Genomic DNA, 15,415 nt, shown 5'->3' with positions numbered 1-15,415 from the left:
TTTCCCTAGGGCAGGTTTGATTGCCTTCTGCCCTGTGGTCCTTTATTACAGATGTCTGGTTCCTGCTGGATGAGAGGAGGGACAGTCCTCTTTCATAACCGTGGCCCCAGGAGAAGCAACAGCAGTAACTAGCTGATGGATGAGTGCACGTGTTGCTGACTCGAGTGCTAGGAGATAAGAGCTATACAGGGCGCTGCTGCAAGGGGGCACTGCTGCTCAGTACTGCGGAGGGGATCCAGGAGGACTGGGCTGTGGGCTGTCATAGGGGAGGGGGGCTGAGAGGGCCTTGGCAGGTCGCCGTGAGGTTCCTGCCTCTCTGCGTGTGACGTGGAGGAACACAGAAGCAGGCGGTCTCACCTGCTTTATGTCCTCATAGAAGAGGTAGAGAACAGGGTGGGTGTGACTCAGCTCCCACCACTCCTGCACGTGCTGGTACCAGGACCCGTAGGACACTGGGGAAAAGGGCAGGGGGGCATGGACACAGAGGTTGGCATAAGTTATAGCTGGTGCCCCTCAGCTCCACCCCGCCCCCTTTCCTTCCTCCAGAGTCAGCCCCACCTTCCCCAGCCATGAACTTCTCCAGAAAGCTGTCCCAGGTGCCAGGGTCAGGGTGCACCTTGGCCATGCGGTAGAAATGGTAATAGGAGACGGCCACATCCTTTGCGTTGCGGGCAACGTAGACCACCTGGAGGGGCAGACAACCCCCCACCCCAGCACCATCACCACACAGCACACTGGGCACTAGGTGTCCCACCCTTCACAGCATCCTTGCCAGGGAGGTTCTCTCAGTTTGGCTGAGGGAGAAACGGGTCTAGAGGCTGACTCACTTGCAGTCCCATGGTGTGGGCGAGACTGAGCTGGGGCTTGAACCCTGCTCTGATGCCGAACTCTGGGCTGCTCCCTGAAACCATATTTTATACTAATCTAATCCCCTCAATGCCACTCTGCCTGAATTTGGAACAAGGCATGCTGGATTCCCACCAGCCCCTCTTCCACGGGCCTGTGAGCCCGACTCTGCACAGAGGAGTCTCCTTTTCACCAGATTTTCTGACCCCACTAGAGCCGTCAGGCAGATGCCCCCCGCCTCCCTTAAGATGAGACCAGGCTGGAGGAGGTGAGACCTCCCCAGAAGGTAGGGCCAAAGCTGGGATGGACCCAGAAGCCTCCTTCCCTGGCTTCCTCTGCCATTCACCTTGACCTTCTGATCCAGCAGGGTCGGAGGAAGCAGAGCCAGGGGCAAGTGTGTCTTGATCAGCCGTGGGGCTGGTGTATCTTCCAGAAGCTCAGCACCTAAGCCGTAGGTAGGGAAAAGCCAGCTGAGCTGGAGCCCGCGTCCTACCTCCTTCCGCTATGCTTGCCCCCAGCACCCCGCCACATACCTGTGGGAAGGCCAGGGACCCTGAACTCAAGGAAGGGCACCCGGACGAAGATGGGGGCTCTTTGACACTTCTCCAGGTCGCCACCCTGGTAGATCAGGTCCAGGATCTCGCTTACCCAGGTGGTGCCTGGAGAGAGAGGGAAATGGGAGATGAGCAGGGCTGAGGGCACGCCCCTCCCGGCCCAAGGTGGGGACTGAAGCCCAGAAGCGGCATTGGTGCCCTCATCACCTACCAGATTTGGGGTAGGTGCTGATGAGCAGGTCATTGGGCCAGGCTTGGAAGCTCTGCAGCGGCCCCAGTCCCTCTGCAAAGTACTTGATGAGAGGGATCCCCTTCATGTACTCCAGTGGCGGGCGGGAGGTGTCCTGGACCAGCTCCATGCTGCCACGTCAGGGTCCAGAGTGTAGCTTCCTTCCCTTAACAATATCACAGTGGTGCCAGCTGTTGAATTCTTGCTTTAAGGTAAGGAAACTGAGGCTGAGGGAACCACTTGCCCACACTCACAGAGCTAGTGACTGGTGGGGCTGGGATTCAAAGCCAGATACAGTGCTCATGCGCAATGGGTCACACCCAGGCTCATTTTTATTTGCCTGCAAAGCTTTTAAAATCCCAAACCAATTAAAACACTCTCTGGGGATGGGACCCAGATAGTTTTTTGGAAGCTCTCCAGGGGATTCCATTGTGCACTTGAGAAAACCCACTCTAGGTCCTGCCTATCTGAACTTCCTGCCAGCCCTCAGCTTGCTTTCTCTTCCTGCTTTGCCTCCGGGCCTAATCCTGGTGGGCTCCTCCCTGACGTCCTCTCCTTCAGCTCCCCTCCTTGCCCCTCACATATGTTGGAAAACTCCAAAAAGGCCAGTTGGGCCTGAGACCCCGCTTGCCCAGCTACCCTCCCCAGCTTGGAGAAAAACACAGCCAATTGAGCAACTGTTTGGGGAGCCGGAATCTGGTATGTGAATGGGCAAAACTGATGACTCACTGGAGGAGGGGGAGGGGAGGGAGGAGGAGGGGGATTATTCAGGCCAGGCTGTAGATTGAGATGGGCAATCCACGGGGAACGGGCAGGGTGTGAGAAGCTGGAGCAGAAAGCTCAAGCGACCCAGCTAAGAGCCAGCAGCGCAAGCTGAGGGAGATCCAGCCCAGCCGGCCCACCACCTCCTCTCACCTGACTTCTCTGGATCTTGGCCTCCTGACGTCTGCGTGCTGCGGCTTAGAACTTAGAACGGGTGTGGTATGGTGAGGGCAGAACTGCTCTCTGAGCTGAAGGTCTTGTAGGTCCAAAGTGGGAGGGATCTGGAGCCAGCACTGGGACTTGGCTGTTGTCCAGGAAGGAAAGGGTGAAGTTCGGGGTGGGAGGGCCCCTCTGTGCTACCCTGCTCAGTGCCCAGCTGGAATCAAGCTTAGCCCGGCCTGAAAACCTAAGATGTAGGTTTAGTGTATAGAAAATAGAAGACTAAAACTAGACACAAGGGTGCAATAGTTTCCTTTTTTGTTTTTTGGTGTTTCGAGCTGTAATCCTGGCTCCTGACCTGCCCTCTAAACTCCACCCCTGAAAAGGGGGCCAAAAGACAGCTTTACCTAATGGACCCAGTCTAGAAAGGGCAGAGGAGTGGAAGGGAAACGTGGGACACTCACCCTCCTGCTGGCTCCCGGCCAGTCTTGAAGAGGCCAAGGGTTCATATGGAAGGCAGCCCACAGGCCCCCAGCAGCCCAAACATTGTTCCAGGAACTTGTGGCTCTGACCACGAGGCCAGTCCAGAGGGACGTGCGTGGGCCGGGTCATGGGGTTTGCGGCAGAGCCGAGCAGGGCAGGCTCTTTTTGAGGCAGCAAAGGATAGGAAAGAGCCAGAATGCTTAAGTCGAATAACCCTGGGAGTGAGCCCCAGCTCCATGGCTCCCGTGGGAAGGCAGCTCCCGTGGGACAGCACGGAGCCTCACTCATGGTTGGTAAAACAACAGCCCCCAGAAGGTGCTTTTTTTTCTGTGGGTTTGAACAAGGCTCTGCAGACAGAGATGAGGAGTTGGGGCTTAGAGAGCCACAGGACCCCATGGGGGGACAGCATTCCCCCTCTCCTCCTCGGCCTTTGTCCTTACTGTTTGGATTAAAGTCTGGAGTCAAGCTGGGCACCGGAGGTGGGTGGGCTCTGTGTGCAGGGTGTGAGTCTCCCAAGCCCTCAAAGGACCATGTGACTTCAGAGGCTGGTCCGTGCTGGGGCCAGTGGCCGTTCCCCACTCTGTCCCCCTCAGGCCCCAGTGACTGGCAGGGTCTCTGCCTCCTACCCCACTCTCCCACCCCAGAGCAAACACCAGAAGGTACCTTAACTCAGACTTTTTATTGTACTCAAGTAAAAACTGCCCAGACCCACAGGGGGTGGCACAGAAAAGGAGTGGGCAGAGGTTGGGGACGCTGAGGATCAGATCTCCAGCATGTCGGTCCAGTGTTCCTGTGGAGACAAGAGGGTTGGTGAAAGGCAGCCCAGGAGATGGGGTGGGGTAGTGAGGCTGGGGCCCAAGCCACCTCTCACCTCTTCTAATTCCGAGTCCTCCTCTTCCTCCTCGGTGCCCATCCGGCACAGCCAGATCAGGTCTCCCCACAGCAGTGAGTTCTTACAGCTACCAGGGGTGCGGTTGGTAGGAGATAAGAGTCAGAATCACAAGCCTCCTCCAGGCCAGGACCTGGGTGCTAAGATGAGGACTACCCCAGGCCTGGACTTGGACAACTGGGCACCGTCTTCCCAGAGCTAAACCAGGCTGGAGTAGGGGTGCTGGACTCACCCAGGGCATTGGCCCTCTATGGGCAGAAGCTGCCCTGGCTCCTCCTGCAGGAACTCCTCTGCCAGGCAGATCACATGGGCCCTCAGGGAGCAGCCAGGGTGGGGGCAACACAGGGGGTCTTCTCCATCCTGTCAGAGGTGGCAGGCAGGTAAGAGAGAAAATGGGGAGTAATGATGTAGCTAGCAATGGTGAAGAATTTCTATGGACTAGACACTGTTCCAAGACTTTACATAAAACCACCTTATGAGACATACGCTCTTGATACTACTATTTGTATTTTATAGATGAGGAAACTGAGGCACGGAGACGTTAAAATACTGGCTCACAGGGACTAAGCTGGCCAGTTTTCTCTGAGTGTTAGCAGCGATTACATAACACCACGGCAGGGCAGCCAGACCTAGAGTTCCTTAAAGGCTGAGCAATCTCAGGCAGGTCACTTAATCTTTGAATGGCAAGAGCTCAACTTACATTCACTGAGGGCTCAGTAGAAGCCAGACTCATCATCTCAATTAATTTATTAAATATTTATTGGCAATCTGCTCTGCACTAGACCCTGTTCTACAGTAGTGAAAAGGAACTAAATGCCCCAGCAGAGTTTAGAATGGGGTGGGGGTAGAAACTGATAACAAGGTAAATAAAATATACAGTATGTCAGACAATAATAAGTGTTAAAGGAAGCCAGGGAAGTGTACAAGAAAGAGTGGCAATTTCAGATGGAAAGCCAAGGAAGACCTCACGGAGGAAAGGTGGCATTTTATCAAGACGTGAGGTCTAGGGAAGAACCTTTCAGTCAAAGGGAAAGGGCAAAGGCCCTGAAAGGAGAATACTGGCGTCGAGGAATGGCCGCAAGCACTATGATCCCCGTTTTCGAGATGGGGGCAGACTGGCCAAAGGGTGTCAATGGGCTGCCCAGTCCCTCAAGAAACAGCTTGATCTTGAGTCCACTGAACCCTAGACCGCCCTGACCCGGAGAGCAGGTGGAGAGTCTTACCTGGAGCACGCAAGCGCACAGGGTGCAGCGGGTCTCGGCGTCATGCTCCAGCTCGGACTCGGTGTCAGCCGCGCGGCGCCTCGGGGCTGAGGCCCGGGGCGGCGGAGGCCCGAAGGCCAGCGGCACGTGAGGCGGCGGCGGCGGGCAAAGATCCTGGCGGAAGTCGGCGCGCAGCCAGCGCAAGGTGAGTGGAAGGCGCGCCCAGGGCGGCGCGCGCAGCATGTGAGCCAGCACGCGCAGGTGAAAGGCGAAGGCTGCCTCACCGCGCAGGCGCGGACCCACGTGCGCCAAGCGGCGCGAGGCCTGCGGGTGCTGCCAGGCCCACTCGAACTGCAAGCGGGGAGTACTGAGCTTCAGGGCCGCCCGGGGAAGGCCCTAAGCCCTAGCCCCCGTCCGCCCGGCACCCCCGTCTCTTTTCTTACCCGAAGGGCGGCCACTGCGGAGGGGAAGCCGTGTACGATGAGCACCATCTCCCTGGGGAAGAGAATGAGGGGCGCGGCCTGTGAGCCCCTCGCCCCTCCCCGTGTCAAACCGAATCCCCTCGCCATGATGCGCCTCCGGTCCTACCCGGAGGGGAGTCACACCCGGCTTCAAGCCTAGCCCACGAGGCTCCGCCCCCTTCATGGAGGTATGTCCCCTCGCACCTGCTAACCTCAGGCTCCGCCTCCAGTCACAGGTATTTAACAGCCCTCCTCAGTTCCTCTCCCTTCCAGGCTTTCTCTATTCCAACCCAACCTTGTTCACCAAGCCCCCTGTCGGTGGACCAAACCTAGATCATCAATCCCCTTCCCACCCAACCCCCTCCTCTGAGACCCATAGCCCAGACTCACAGGGCTCCGCCTCCCCACTACCCCTTCTCCCCCGCGATAGTCCCGCCCTCGTCACTAGGACCCCGCCTGCAGCCCTGTTTTTCAGCCCCCACGCCGGCCGCGCCCCTCTCGGCGGGTCTCCCCTCAGCCGGCTCCGGCCTCCTCCTAGAAGCCCTCCTCCTGACAGTGACCCGCCGCCTCTTACCAGGGCCCGCGTCCACTGGTCCGCCAGGCCCCGCCTTTTTTGCGGCCCCCGTTGTGCTGCTGCACCCGACGAGCAGGGTTGACCGTGAACCCTACGTAGACGCGGCCCCGGTGCCGAGGGTTCAGGCAGTAGAGCAGGTAGACGCCGAAGAAGCGCCCGGGCCTCGCCGCGCCCCCTGTGGGGCCCATCGGAACTTGGGGGTTGATTGCTCTGGCCTGTGACCCCGGGGAGAGCTGGGTTGCCAGGGACGCAAGATGCTTGTCTCGGAAAAAGCGCTTGGGGGCAATCCCGAGGTACCCTAGAGGCCACAGCAATGCAGGTTCGTGCACCCTCTACTAGCTGGAGCTAGGGTGTCCAAACCGGGGCGCAGAACCCGGGCTGCTGTGCAGGCGGCGGGTACCAATTAGCGTCCGCTGAGGCCTTATGCAGACTCTGATTGGCTGAGTGATGGTAGGTGCAGAAACCGGAGACCATTGGAAAACTGCGCTTGCAAGAGGGCGGAAGTGCTGTGTTTATTGACGCCTTAGTAAGGGCGGAAGTAGAGACCTCAACGGAAGTGGCCCTAGTAAGGGCGGAAGCAGTGTGGCAGGGGTCCGAGGAGGGCTACTGTCCCCGCTGGGCCGTCGCCCCCGTTGGGCTGCCACAATGGAACTCAGCGCCGAGTACCTCCGGGAGAAGCTGCAGCGGGACCTGGAGGCGGAACACGTGGTGAGTTGAGCGGCGTGGACACTCGCCCAGCGAGGGGAACAGGGCTCCTGAGGGGCGGGCTTGGCACCATCCACCCCATTCTGCCCTATAGGAGGTGGAGGACACGACTCCCAACCGTTGCGCGTCTAGCTTCCGAGTCCTCGTGGTGTCGGCCAAGTTCGAGGGGAAGCCGCTGCTTCAGAGACACCGGTGAGACCCCAGGAACACCTCATTCAGCGCGGCCCCAGCTCCAGGACCACATCCCCGGCCGCTCCCCGAAACCTAACTCACCCCCACCAATGCGGCCCAGCACTGCAGATCACGACCCCAGCGATCCCGCCTTCATGGCCTCTGCTTCAAATATTGAGACTTCAGCCCTCTACCTCTCTTGTTGCCAGGTTCCGGGGACTACAACCTGGGGGACACCTCCAGTCTCCCGGCTCACCTTAGCTTCGGGGTCTGCGACTCAGGCCCCAGCCTGCCGTTTTCTAACCCCATCTCTCTCTCAGGCTTGTGAACACTTGCCTAGCAGAAGAGCTCCTGCACATCCATGCCTTTGAGCAGAAAACCCTGACTCCAGAGCAGTGGACCCGTGAACAGCAGAAATAAGGGACCCGGACCTGCACATCTATTAAATTATGAGTCAGGCCCAGCTTCTGTGTCGGTGTGTGTTGTGTGTAGGAGGGTGGGAGGTGTGCAGAGGCCGGGTCTAGGGCCTGGCTTCTCCCTGCCCTCCACTCTCCATTGTTTTACTTTGGGCAAGTCTCTCTCCACACAGAGGCCTTCGTGTCCCCACTTATAAAGTGAAAGTTCAGTTCTTAAAGTCCCTTCCAGGGTGGGCCTCACAGGTCTTCTTTGTAATCCTTGGTGGACCCCCTAGGGGTTCGGCCACTACCCACCCGACCCACCCATTCATTGACCATTGCTGGGGGTTCCTGCTCTGTCCTCCTTCAAGATGCATAGATGAGAAGTGCTCGGGGTTTTAGGGCCCTGGGCAGTTTAACAAACCTCTCCCTCTCCCTAATATCATCCCAATGTCAGAGGCATTATAGAAGATTCCACACTTCCCCTGTTGGTTCCCCAAGCCCTTCACAGCCTCAGGGACCTGGTACCCCAGCAGGGGCTTCCCAACACCTGGAATGCCAGTGTTTTCTGGCCCCTGGAGAATGTCCAGTGACCGTTTGGCCCTGGGCGTGATGTGGCCACAGCTGACCCTGGAGAGCTGGTGAGGTTTTTCAGGAATGGAGGGGTGGGATGGGCATAGGGTTACAGCAGGAAAGTAAGGCCAACCAGAGCCACAAAATTGGGGCATGTGATGCCCTAGAGTCGACACAGGTGCCAGAGTTGATTAGGCCTTGCATAGATGAGGGCCCTGAGACCCAGGAGGAATAGAAAGTGTGCTAATTGGGGCCAGAGCTCTTTGGGGGTGAGAAATTGCAGATTTCAACCATCCCACCCACCCTGTTTTCCTGTTTTCAAGGCCGGTTTCTTGGCCCCTAAATTACCACCACCCCCACCCCCATCTCCCTCTCTTGTTTCTCTCAGAGGAAGCTGGAAATCATGGTGAGTAGGGGCTAACCCTTCTGAGTTCCAGGGATCCTTCCCTGAACTTTTTTCCGTTTCCCTGGGCCAGGAGAACTAGTGACTACCCACAAGTCTGCTTCACTAGGAGGGCCCATCATCCCTTTGTGTGGGAGGCTGAGGCCCAGGCTCCAGATGGTCTCCTCCTCTCTGTACCACACCCCTGATTGGATCCACCCCCTGGGTTCACAGAGCTGTGGTGGAATCCCTCCCCATTCTATAGATGACCAACTGAGGCCTGGAGAGAAGTGACTTGCCCAGGGTCACATGGTTTACATAGAGATTGAGACCCAAATGGGCAGACAGGGACATTTGTACGGGATGCCAAAGGGGAATGGGGGTTCAAAGGGGACATTTAGTCTTTGCTGTGGTCCCAGCAGGATGAACAAAGCCCTGCTGTGGCCAGGACACCCATCCCCAACAGTCCTGTGTCCCAGCTCAGGGGGGATCACCTGCTAAGTTGGCCATCGGAAACCCATTTCCGAGTCCCCCCTTGATAGGGCTTGACAGATTGAGGCCAGACCCAGGTGGAAGCCACAGACAAGGTTCAAGAGGCAGCCACGCGGTGCAGGGAAGGCTCTGAACTAGAAGGGGAGACTTGCATCTTGACTCGGGATCTGTCCCTCAGTAAGCCCAGCTCCTGCTCTCAGCCTCAGTTTCCTCGCTTGTAAACTAGGGTCAGGGCCTATTGCTTTGATTCTAAGCTTTCTTCTTACAAAAGGACCCCTTATTTTGATCCCTCGGGCTTACAGTTTGAAAGATGTCATGTAAGTGCTGGTTGCTTCATTTTCCCCACAAGCAAGCAGCAGTGTCAGGACAGCTGCATGCAAGCTGGTGTTGTGGTTGACTAGCAAAGGCAGATTTGGGGTAAACAGAATGACCGAGGCTCCAGGCTAGATCCCTGAGCAGCTTCGACCTACCAGCTGGAAAACAGAGCAGGCTCCCAACCCACATCAGCACAGGATGGCTCCCACCCGCAAAGGCCTGTTCCTGTCTGTGGTGTAGGGCATTCAGAGGCATCTCCCCAGCCCGCCCCTGCCATGGGTCAAGCTCATCAAGGCTATGGAGGGGGAAGCTCAAGTGCAGGTCAGTTCAGCAGACCCAGCATCTGGTGACCAGTCACTGGAGTCTGAGAGGTACCAGAAAATAAAGCCATTTTATTAGTATTTTCTTATCTGCCACTGTGGCCTGAGGAGTGGGAGTAGAAGGGAGGGAGGCGATGCCGTTGGCCTCAGCTGGTGGTCCTCTACTTGGCCTGGACTGTCTCCTCCAGCCTATCCAGGCGTTTCTGTAGCTCCTGTACCGTGGCCTGGAGCTTCCTCATCTCTTCCTCCAACCGGGATACGGCATCCTGGGGGATCCAGGGCTGCATCAGGCCCAGCTCCTCCCTGGCCACTAGGCCTCCTCCCACGAGCCCCAGGGCTTGGGCCCTTCTGTCTCTCAGCCAGAGAGCTGCAGGCCTGTAAGCCTGAAACCTGTTTTCTGAGGCCTCAGGATTATCCACTCCCAGCCCCCAAAGGATCCCCAACATTGTGAGTTTGGGCTGCCCCAAATGCCAGCCTCTTTCCACTGGGTCAATGACCACATCAATAGCAGCCCCTGCCCTACCCCATCTTCCTGTCCTGATTCCCGGGCTCCCATCTGCCTCTCACCGAACTGGGAACGCCACTGGCCTCAGGTGCCATCCTCTTGCGCCCAGTGTCCAGGCCCCGGTTGATCCTCAGCTCCCGGCTCTTTGGGGGCACGTAGCCATCCTTGAGGGAAATGAGGAGGGGCCCGGCATCCCGACCCCCTAGCCACTCCTCAGCTGTGAGGGCAGCATCAGGCCCTGCAGTGGGCGGGTACAGGTCCTCCTGGAACAGGTCCGACTGTGGGGCAAGGCCAAGGCTGGTTAAGAAAGTGCTTGGGCCACACCACCACCCGCCACTCCGAGAGCCTGGGGAGGGACACTGGAGTATCACCTTTCTAGGCACCGTCATGGCGATGGGCTCACACCTCCGCTCGTGCAGCTTGTAGAATCTGTGGAAACAGGAAGGCGATCAGCACCCACAGCATGGCTAGGCTGGGACTGAAGCTCGGCGTGCGGTCGGCATTGCCCAAGGAGCATAGGCAGGGGCAGGGGCAGTTACCTGGCAATCTCACACTTGTTCACCTCCAGACCACGTTTGGGCATGTAGCCCATGCCACGCTGGGACTCCTTGGAACTGAACATGGAAAGATAGTGCAGGAATGGGGCCTCGGAAGTGATCTCGAAGTACCGGATAGAGCTGTCACCCTGCAGGTGGTGGATGCAAGGGAGGATCAGCACGGGCAGATGCCTCCAGCTGTGGTCCTTTCCCAGTCCCCCTGCCCACCTTGCTCCCCCGACCCCCTGCCCAACTGGGCCACCTTGCCACAGAGGTAGACAATGTTGGTGTCAGGGTCAAAGAAGGGCAGCAGGACACCACTGCTCGTGTCCAGTTCCTGCAGGGACAGCGGCTCCTCCAGGTGCTTCTGTAGAGACGGGCAGGGGGTTATAATGAGCTGGGCCACGTCAGGCCCAGGTGTAGTCCAGTGATGGAGGAGTGGGGTGGGGGGCTCATAGACCAACCAGCGGAAAACCCCATCTCACAGTGGGTAAACCGAGGCCATGGCCTTCCAGTTAGACGCTTGGCTGGGCTGGGACTAAGCCTGTTCCCCTCCGGGCACTCACCGTGTCCCACAGCGCCACCTGCCGCTCACTCATACGGCTGAAACCTGTGGTCAGGATGTTTCCATCTGACACAAACACGGCACGCACAGGCCGGGTCCCCTCGTGGGGACGGTCCTTCTCCTGGAAGGAAAGGGAGGGGACCGGTCAGGCATCCGCACGCACCCCGTAAGGGCCAGGCCCCAGCTGGGAGTGGGTAGCATCTAGGGGCCTGTTTGGTGGTGGGTAGGAGGGGCAAAGCTCTCAGGGTCAAGGGTCAAGGCAACTCACAGCTACAATGGTGCCTTTGCGGGGCTCAATGATGCGGAATCGCTTGTCGCGGCAGGAGGTACAGATGAGGGCGCCATCTCGGCTCCAGTCCACGCTGTAGATTGTGTCCGGGTGCACGTCCGAGCCCAGTGTCAGCATGGCCGCCCCCGTGCCCACGTCCCACACCAGGATCACATTGTCGCAACCTGGGCGATGCCCCCAGTATCAGAAGCCATGAGCCTCCCACCCTCGCTGTCAGGGGACCAGCCCTCCCTGCTTCTCCCCCCGGGCACCTGCACTGAGAAGCACATTCTGAGCCGTGGGGTGCCAGGCCACAATGCCCACGCGCTTGGTGTGGCCCTCCAGGGTGACAACAGGCTCCCGCAGGGGCAGCATGAGGCCCCCATCAGGGATCTCCCACACCTGCAGAGAAGCGGTGAGTGAGTCTTGGAGGCTCCAAACGTCAGCTCCAGTGCTGGAGCCCCCTCCTGGCCCCTGTGTCCCCACACTCACCATGACTGTGCAGTCCTCGGAGCCACTGGCAATGACATTATCATTGTGCGGGCACCAGGCAATGTCCAGCACTGGGGCCGTGTGGCCACAGACCATAGGCACGTTCTTGTCCACACGTCCAGTCTAGAGGACACAGCAGGGCCTCTGAGGGAGGTGCTTTTGCCCTCCAAACCCAATCCAACCTCCCTACTCCCCTCCACGAGGCACAGAGAGAAAAGCTGTGAGGTCCCTGGGAGGCAGAGCGGGGCCTGGGGTGGGAGGGTTTGGGCCTCTGCCCCAGCCCCAGAGGTGTCTGGGCAACTCAGTAGCGCAGGATGGGCACATGGGGCTGGTCCTGCCTTGCCGTCAGAGCCTTGCCAAGTTCCTGCCATCTCTAGCTCAGTTTCTCATCCATGCCCCGCGGCCCGGTACTCCCACCCCAGCTTCCCCAGGTGAGGCCCCCATGGGAAGACAGGTCAGGGCCCTGGGCATGGGACAGGCTGGTGGGGGCTAGTTATACTGGGGCTGGAGTTCCCCAGGGAAGTGTGTGTGAATGATGGGGCTGTAGGGATGGGTCCTTCCAAAAGGACAGGGATGGGGAAGTCTGTCATAACCGGCCCCCCAGCAGGAGCAGAGGTTTGGAAATGGGCTCTTCCGGGGACAGCTGCTGCAGCAGGGCTTCCTGTGTGAAGAGCGGGCCCAGCTCTCACCCCGACAACCACTTCCTCTTCTCTTGTTTCCATCAGCCCTTTTAAGGTAACAACTGAGGGCCTGTCTCCCCTTCCTGTCTCACCACCCAAGAGCACAGGAGTGTGCTGGGGGTGGGGTCAGCAGACAACAGGGCTAGGAAGGCAAGATCTGACGGAGGCCGGGTTGGGGGAGCTGAGAGGGTCTCTTACATCACCCCTGCCTGTGACCTGGGAGCCAGAGCTTGCTGCATTCCCAAGGGCTCTGAAAGGTCCCTCCAAACCCTAAGAGCACTGCTGGGCCTGCCCAGACTCCATCCCAGCCCTCTTCGTGCTCCCGAGGGGAGAAGGGTCCAGGATGAGAATTGGGAGGCCTGGCCCTGGGTCTGCAGGACTCACTGTACGTCCCTTCCCGTGTCATCTCCCCGCTGAGCTTTAGCTTCCATCCGACCACTGCATGTAGGAGCTGAAGGAAGCATAAGGTTCATCTGGCTCAGCTCAATTTTACAGACAACACTGCGGCCTGGGAAGGCTTGGGGATAGTCAATCACCTCATCAGGACCCCCAGGGGGCCACTAGATGACCAGAGGCCCCCCCCAGGGTTCCAGGGGCTCACCTTGCCCAGAGGCAGCACCAGGAAGGCCCCTCCCCCACTGGCCTCACAGATCAGGGCCACGAACTTGGGGTTGACAGAGCAGAAGCCACTGTCCCAGGTGTTCTGTGAGACGCGCACATCCTCATAGCACTGGTCAGCCTTGGCCGGCTGTCCAAACACGTGGCGGAACTTGCTGGAACGGACCACCTGCCGGCTCATCCTGGAAGGCACACAGGTGGAGGGCTTTTCTCCCTTCAGGTCAACTCTGACCTTACAGTGGCCCCCATCTCCCCCAGAACACTCCTCAGCCTGGCAGCCATGGTCTCAGCTAACTTGCCCAGCATGTCTCCCTGGCTCCTTGCCACTCCCCTCTGTAACTGACATCCTGCTACGCTCACACTCGCCTTGCCCACACCTCCTCACCCCTGGCTAACCTGCAAGGCCCACCTTCTCAACCCGCCCCAGGCCTGGCTTCTGTACCCTCAGCCTCCCCAGCAGAGCCTGATGTGGGGTAGCACCTAGTGCCGATTTGACCACAGAATGGCTGACGGACACAGAGCCTTTCCTCTCTGACGGGTCACACTCCGGGGCCTCAGTGCAACAGCTTGGAGGGTGGGTTCTCTCAGCCTCAGTGTCCAGACCTCACACCCTCACACCCACATAAGAAGCTGCCTAAAGGCAGGGGCCGTCCCCACCTCCAGGCCCTGGGTTGGACATGCTGAGGGAAGCAGCGTGTAGGTTTGCCTGGGAGGCACGTCCTCAGTGGCAGGAGGGCTTCCCCAGCAGGCCTCTGGGCACCAGAAACAAGCGGATGGCTCGGGTCCCAGCATCTCCTCCTCCATGCACCTCTGCTTCTCGCCTCTGCTTAAGCAGGTGCCCTTTAGTGCCTTCTCCAGCCCCAGTGGAACTATCCACAGGAAGGGAGAGGCCGGCACCCACTTCTCGGAGGTCCACCTAGGATGGTTTCCCGCCCCGGGCTGGGTGACAGCGAAGCCAAGGGGCCTGCCTCTGGCTCCCCAGGCTCCAGGGCCCCCCCAAGGCCTCTCCTCCACGGCCCCAGCTTCACCCTTTTGCCCCCCCTTCAGGCCTAGCCCTTCTCACTGGGGGCTCAGGCCAGCCTCGCCCATCCCATGACTCTCCAGGAGGCTCCGGGGTCCACCCGCCTGGAAAGCAGGTGAGGAGCTTGCGTGAGGAGAAGCAGTCTGGGGGCAGGGGATCCATCCCAGATGGGAAGCCTGGGTCTGGGGAGAGGGGAGCCGCAAATCGGAGGTTGGGAGACAGGAAGCCATCGTCCACCCCACCTCCTTCCCCACCGCAGGTACCAGGCCCGGAAACCACGGAAAGGGGAACTTGGTCTTTTCTTGTTTTGCTCTCAACCCCTTCCTGTCTCCAAGCTCAGGGCAGCTGCTGGGCTCACCCCACCCTGCCCCCGACTGCCACCCCAAAGACTCCCATTCTAGGGAGAGCCCGGTCGGCGCGTGTCCTGACCCCCGGGCTCCCCCACCTCCATCTTGGTTGCGGTGGTCCCTCACCCTCGCCCGCTCCCGGAGCTCTCAGACACGCAGACGGACCCTCCTCCGCGCACCCACACCGCAGGCGAGTCCTGCCACGCGGGGCGTGAACGGGCTCTGTCCCCGCCTCCGAGCCAGCTCGCTCTGACAGTCTGTCGGCCCCCGCAGAGGGCTTCTGCCAGGCTCCCGCCTGCCCCACAGGTGGCCCAGGGCAGCGATGCCGAGTCCCGTCCCCGGGTTCCAGCCTTACCTGCTGCTGAGAGATGAGTGACCCTCCAGACGGAGGAGGGAGAGGAGGAGGAGGAAGCAGCTGGAGGAGCCTGCGACTGCCGGCTGAGGATGCTCTTGTCAAGACAATGAATGAGAAGCGGCGGCGCCCGCCTCCTTAGCGGTGGCAGCGCCCCTTTGGGCGGAGCTCTTAAAGGGGAGAGCCCTTCCCTCCGCAGAGGCGCCGCCTCGCCCCACCAGCCCGCAGCCTCGCCTCCCCTCCCCTCCTTCCGCGGAGAAGCTCAGCGCCTTAGCTGCCAATTCCAAACCAAAACAGATGCTGCTGGCCAGTCGCTGACAATCTGATCTGCACTTTTTAATGTCAAAATGTAAAAAATACCCGTTCCTTCTTCCCTCCTTCAGCCCACCCCCAGCCTACTCGCCATCCTTCGCCTGGCATTCATAAAAGGGCCCGTCAGTCCTCCCAGCGGGCCTTGGTACAGCCCCCCCCCAACCCCCCGCCCCAGCTAAGGCTATGCTGCCATCTCTTCCCCCACCG

General features: G+C 59.4%; 4 protein-coding genes across 5 annotated transcripts in view; 1 reads left to right on the top strand and 3 right to left on the bottom strand.

Moving 5' to 3' along the window:
• LOC103076803 (sulfotransferase 1A1) overlaps nucleotides 1-1,768 on the bottom strand; it is a 2,946-nt gene extending 1,178 nt beyond the window's left edge. Inside the window, exons 1-5 of the mRNA XM_007452784.1 lie at nucleotides 1,612-1,768; nucleotides 1,380-1,505; nucleotides 1,193-1,290; nucleotides 559-685; nucleotides 358-452 (exon numbers count right to left, since the gene is read on the bottom strand). Coding sequence (XP_007452846.1) covers nucleotides 358-452; nucleotides 559-685; nucleotides 1,193-1,290; nucleotides 1,380-1,505; nucleotides 1,612-1,759 — 594 coding nt within the window. The 5' untranslated portion in view covers nucleotides 1,760-1,768. The remainder of the gene's footprint in view (nucleotides 1-357; nucleotides 453-558; nucleotides 686-1,192; nucleotides 1,291-1,379; nucleotides 1,506-1,611) is intronic.
• A 1,927-nt stretch (nucleotides 1,769-3,695) lies between these two features.
• SLX1A (structure-specific endonuclease subunit SLX1A) lies at nucleotides 3,696-6,595 on the bottom strand. The gene is made up of 6 exons (XM_007452783.1): nucleotides 6,160-6,595; nucleotides 5,568-5,619; nucleotides 5,146-5,475; nucleotides 4,155-4,282; nucleotides 3,905-3,992; nucleotides 3,696-3,823 (listed from the first exon to the last, which is right to left on the bottom strand). The coding sequence occupies exons 1-6, from the start codon at nucleotides 6,345-6,347 to the stop codon at nucleotides 3,794-3,796; spliced, it is 816 nt and encodes a 271-aa protein (XP_007452845.1). The 5' UTR covers nucleotides 6,348-6,595; the 3' UTR covers nucleotides 3,696-3,793.
• An 11-nt stretch (nucleotides 6,596-6,606) lies between these two features.
• BOLA2B (bolA family member 2B) lies at nucleotides 6,607-7,455 on the top strand. Its single transcript, XM_007472058.1, is given in 5 exon segments — nucleotides 6,607-6,642; nucleotides 6,644-6,734; nucleotides 6,737-6,867; nucleotides 6,959-7,056; nucleotides 7,356-7,455. Coding segments are annotated over 5 exon segments (456 nt in total).
• Nucleotides 7,456-9,564: 2,109 nt separating this feature from the next.
• Nucleotides 9,565-15,074, bottom strand: CORO1A (coronin 1A). 2 transcript variants are annotated; one of them, XM_007452781.1, is made up of 11 exons: nucleotides 14,900-15,074; nucleotides 13,160-13,358; nucleotides 11,879-12,001; nucleotides 11,659-11,788; nucleotides 11,387-11,571; nucleotides 11,120-11,239; nucleotides 10,816-10,920; nucleotides 10,557-10,702; nucleotides 10,389-10,446; nucleotides 10,080-10,295; nucleotides 9,565-9,778 (listed from the first exon to the last, which is right to left on the bottom strand). In XM_007452781.1, the coding sequence occupies exons 2-11, from the start codon at nucleotides 13,355-13,357 to the stop codon at nucleotides 9,674-9,676; spliced, it is 1,386 nt and encodes a 461-aa protein (XP_007452843.1). In that variant the 5' UTR covers nucleotide 13,358; nucleotides 14,900-15,074; the 3' UTR covers nucleotides 9,565-9,673. The 2 variants fall into 2 exon arrangements, with proteins under 2 accessions (XP_007452843.1, XP_007452844.1); XM_007452782.1 differs by lacking the exon at nucleotides 14,900-15,074 and adding an exon at nucleotides 13,834-13,988.
• Between the last annotated feature and the right edge of the window lie 341 nt (nucleotides 15,075-15,415).

The sequence above is a fragment of the Lipotes vexillifer genome, unplaced genomic scaffold (genome assembly GCF_000442215.2).
Source record: "Lipotes vexillifer unplaced genomic scaffold, Lipotes_vexillifer_v1.1 scaffold426, whole genome shotgun sequence".
Taxonomy (NCBI): domain Eukaryota; kingdom Metazoa; phylum Chordata; class Mammalia; order Artiodactyla; family Lipotidae; genus Lipotes; species Lipotes vexillifer.
Note: the sequence above shows the minus strand (reverse complement) of the source record. Positions and strands in the feature narration are given on the sequence as shown.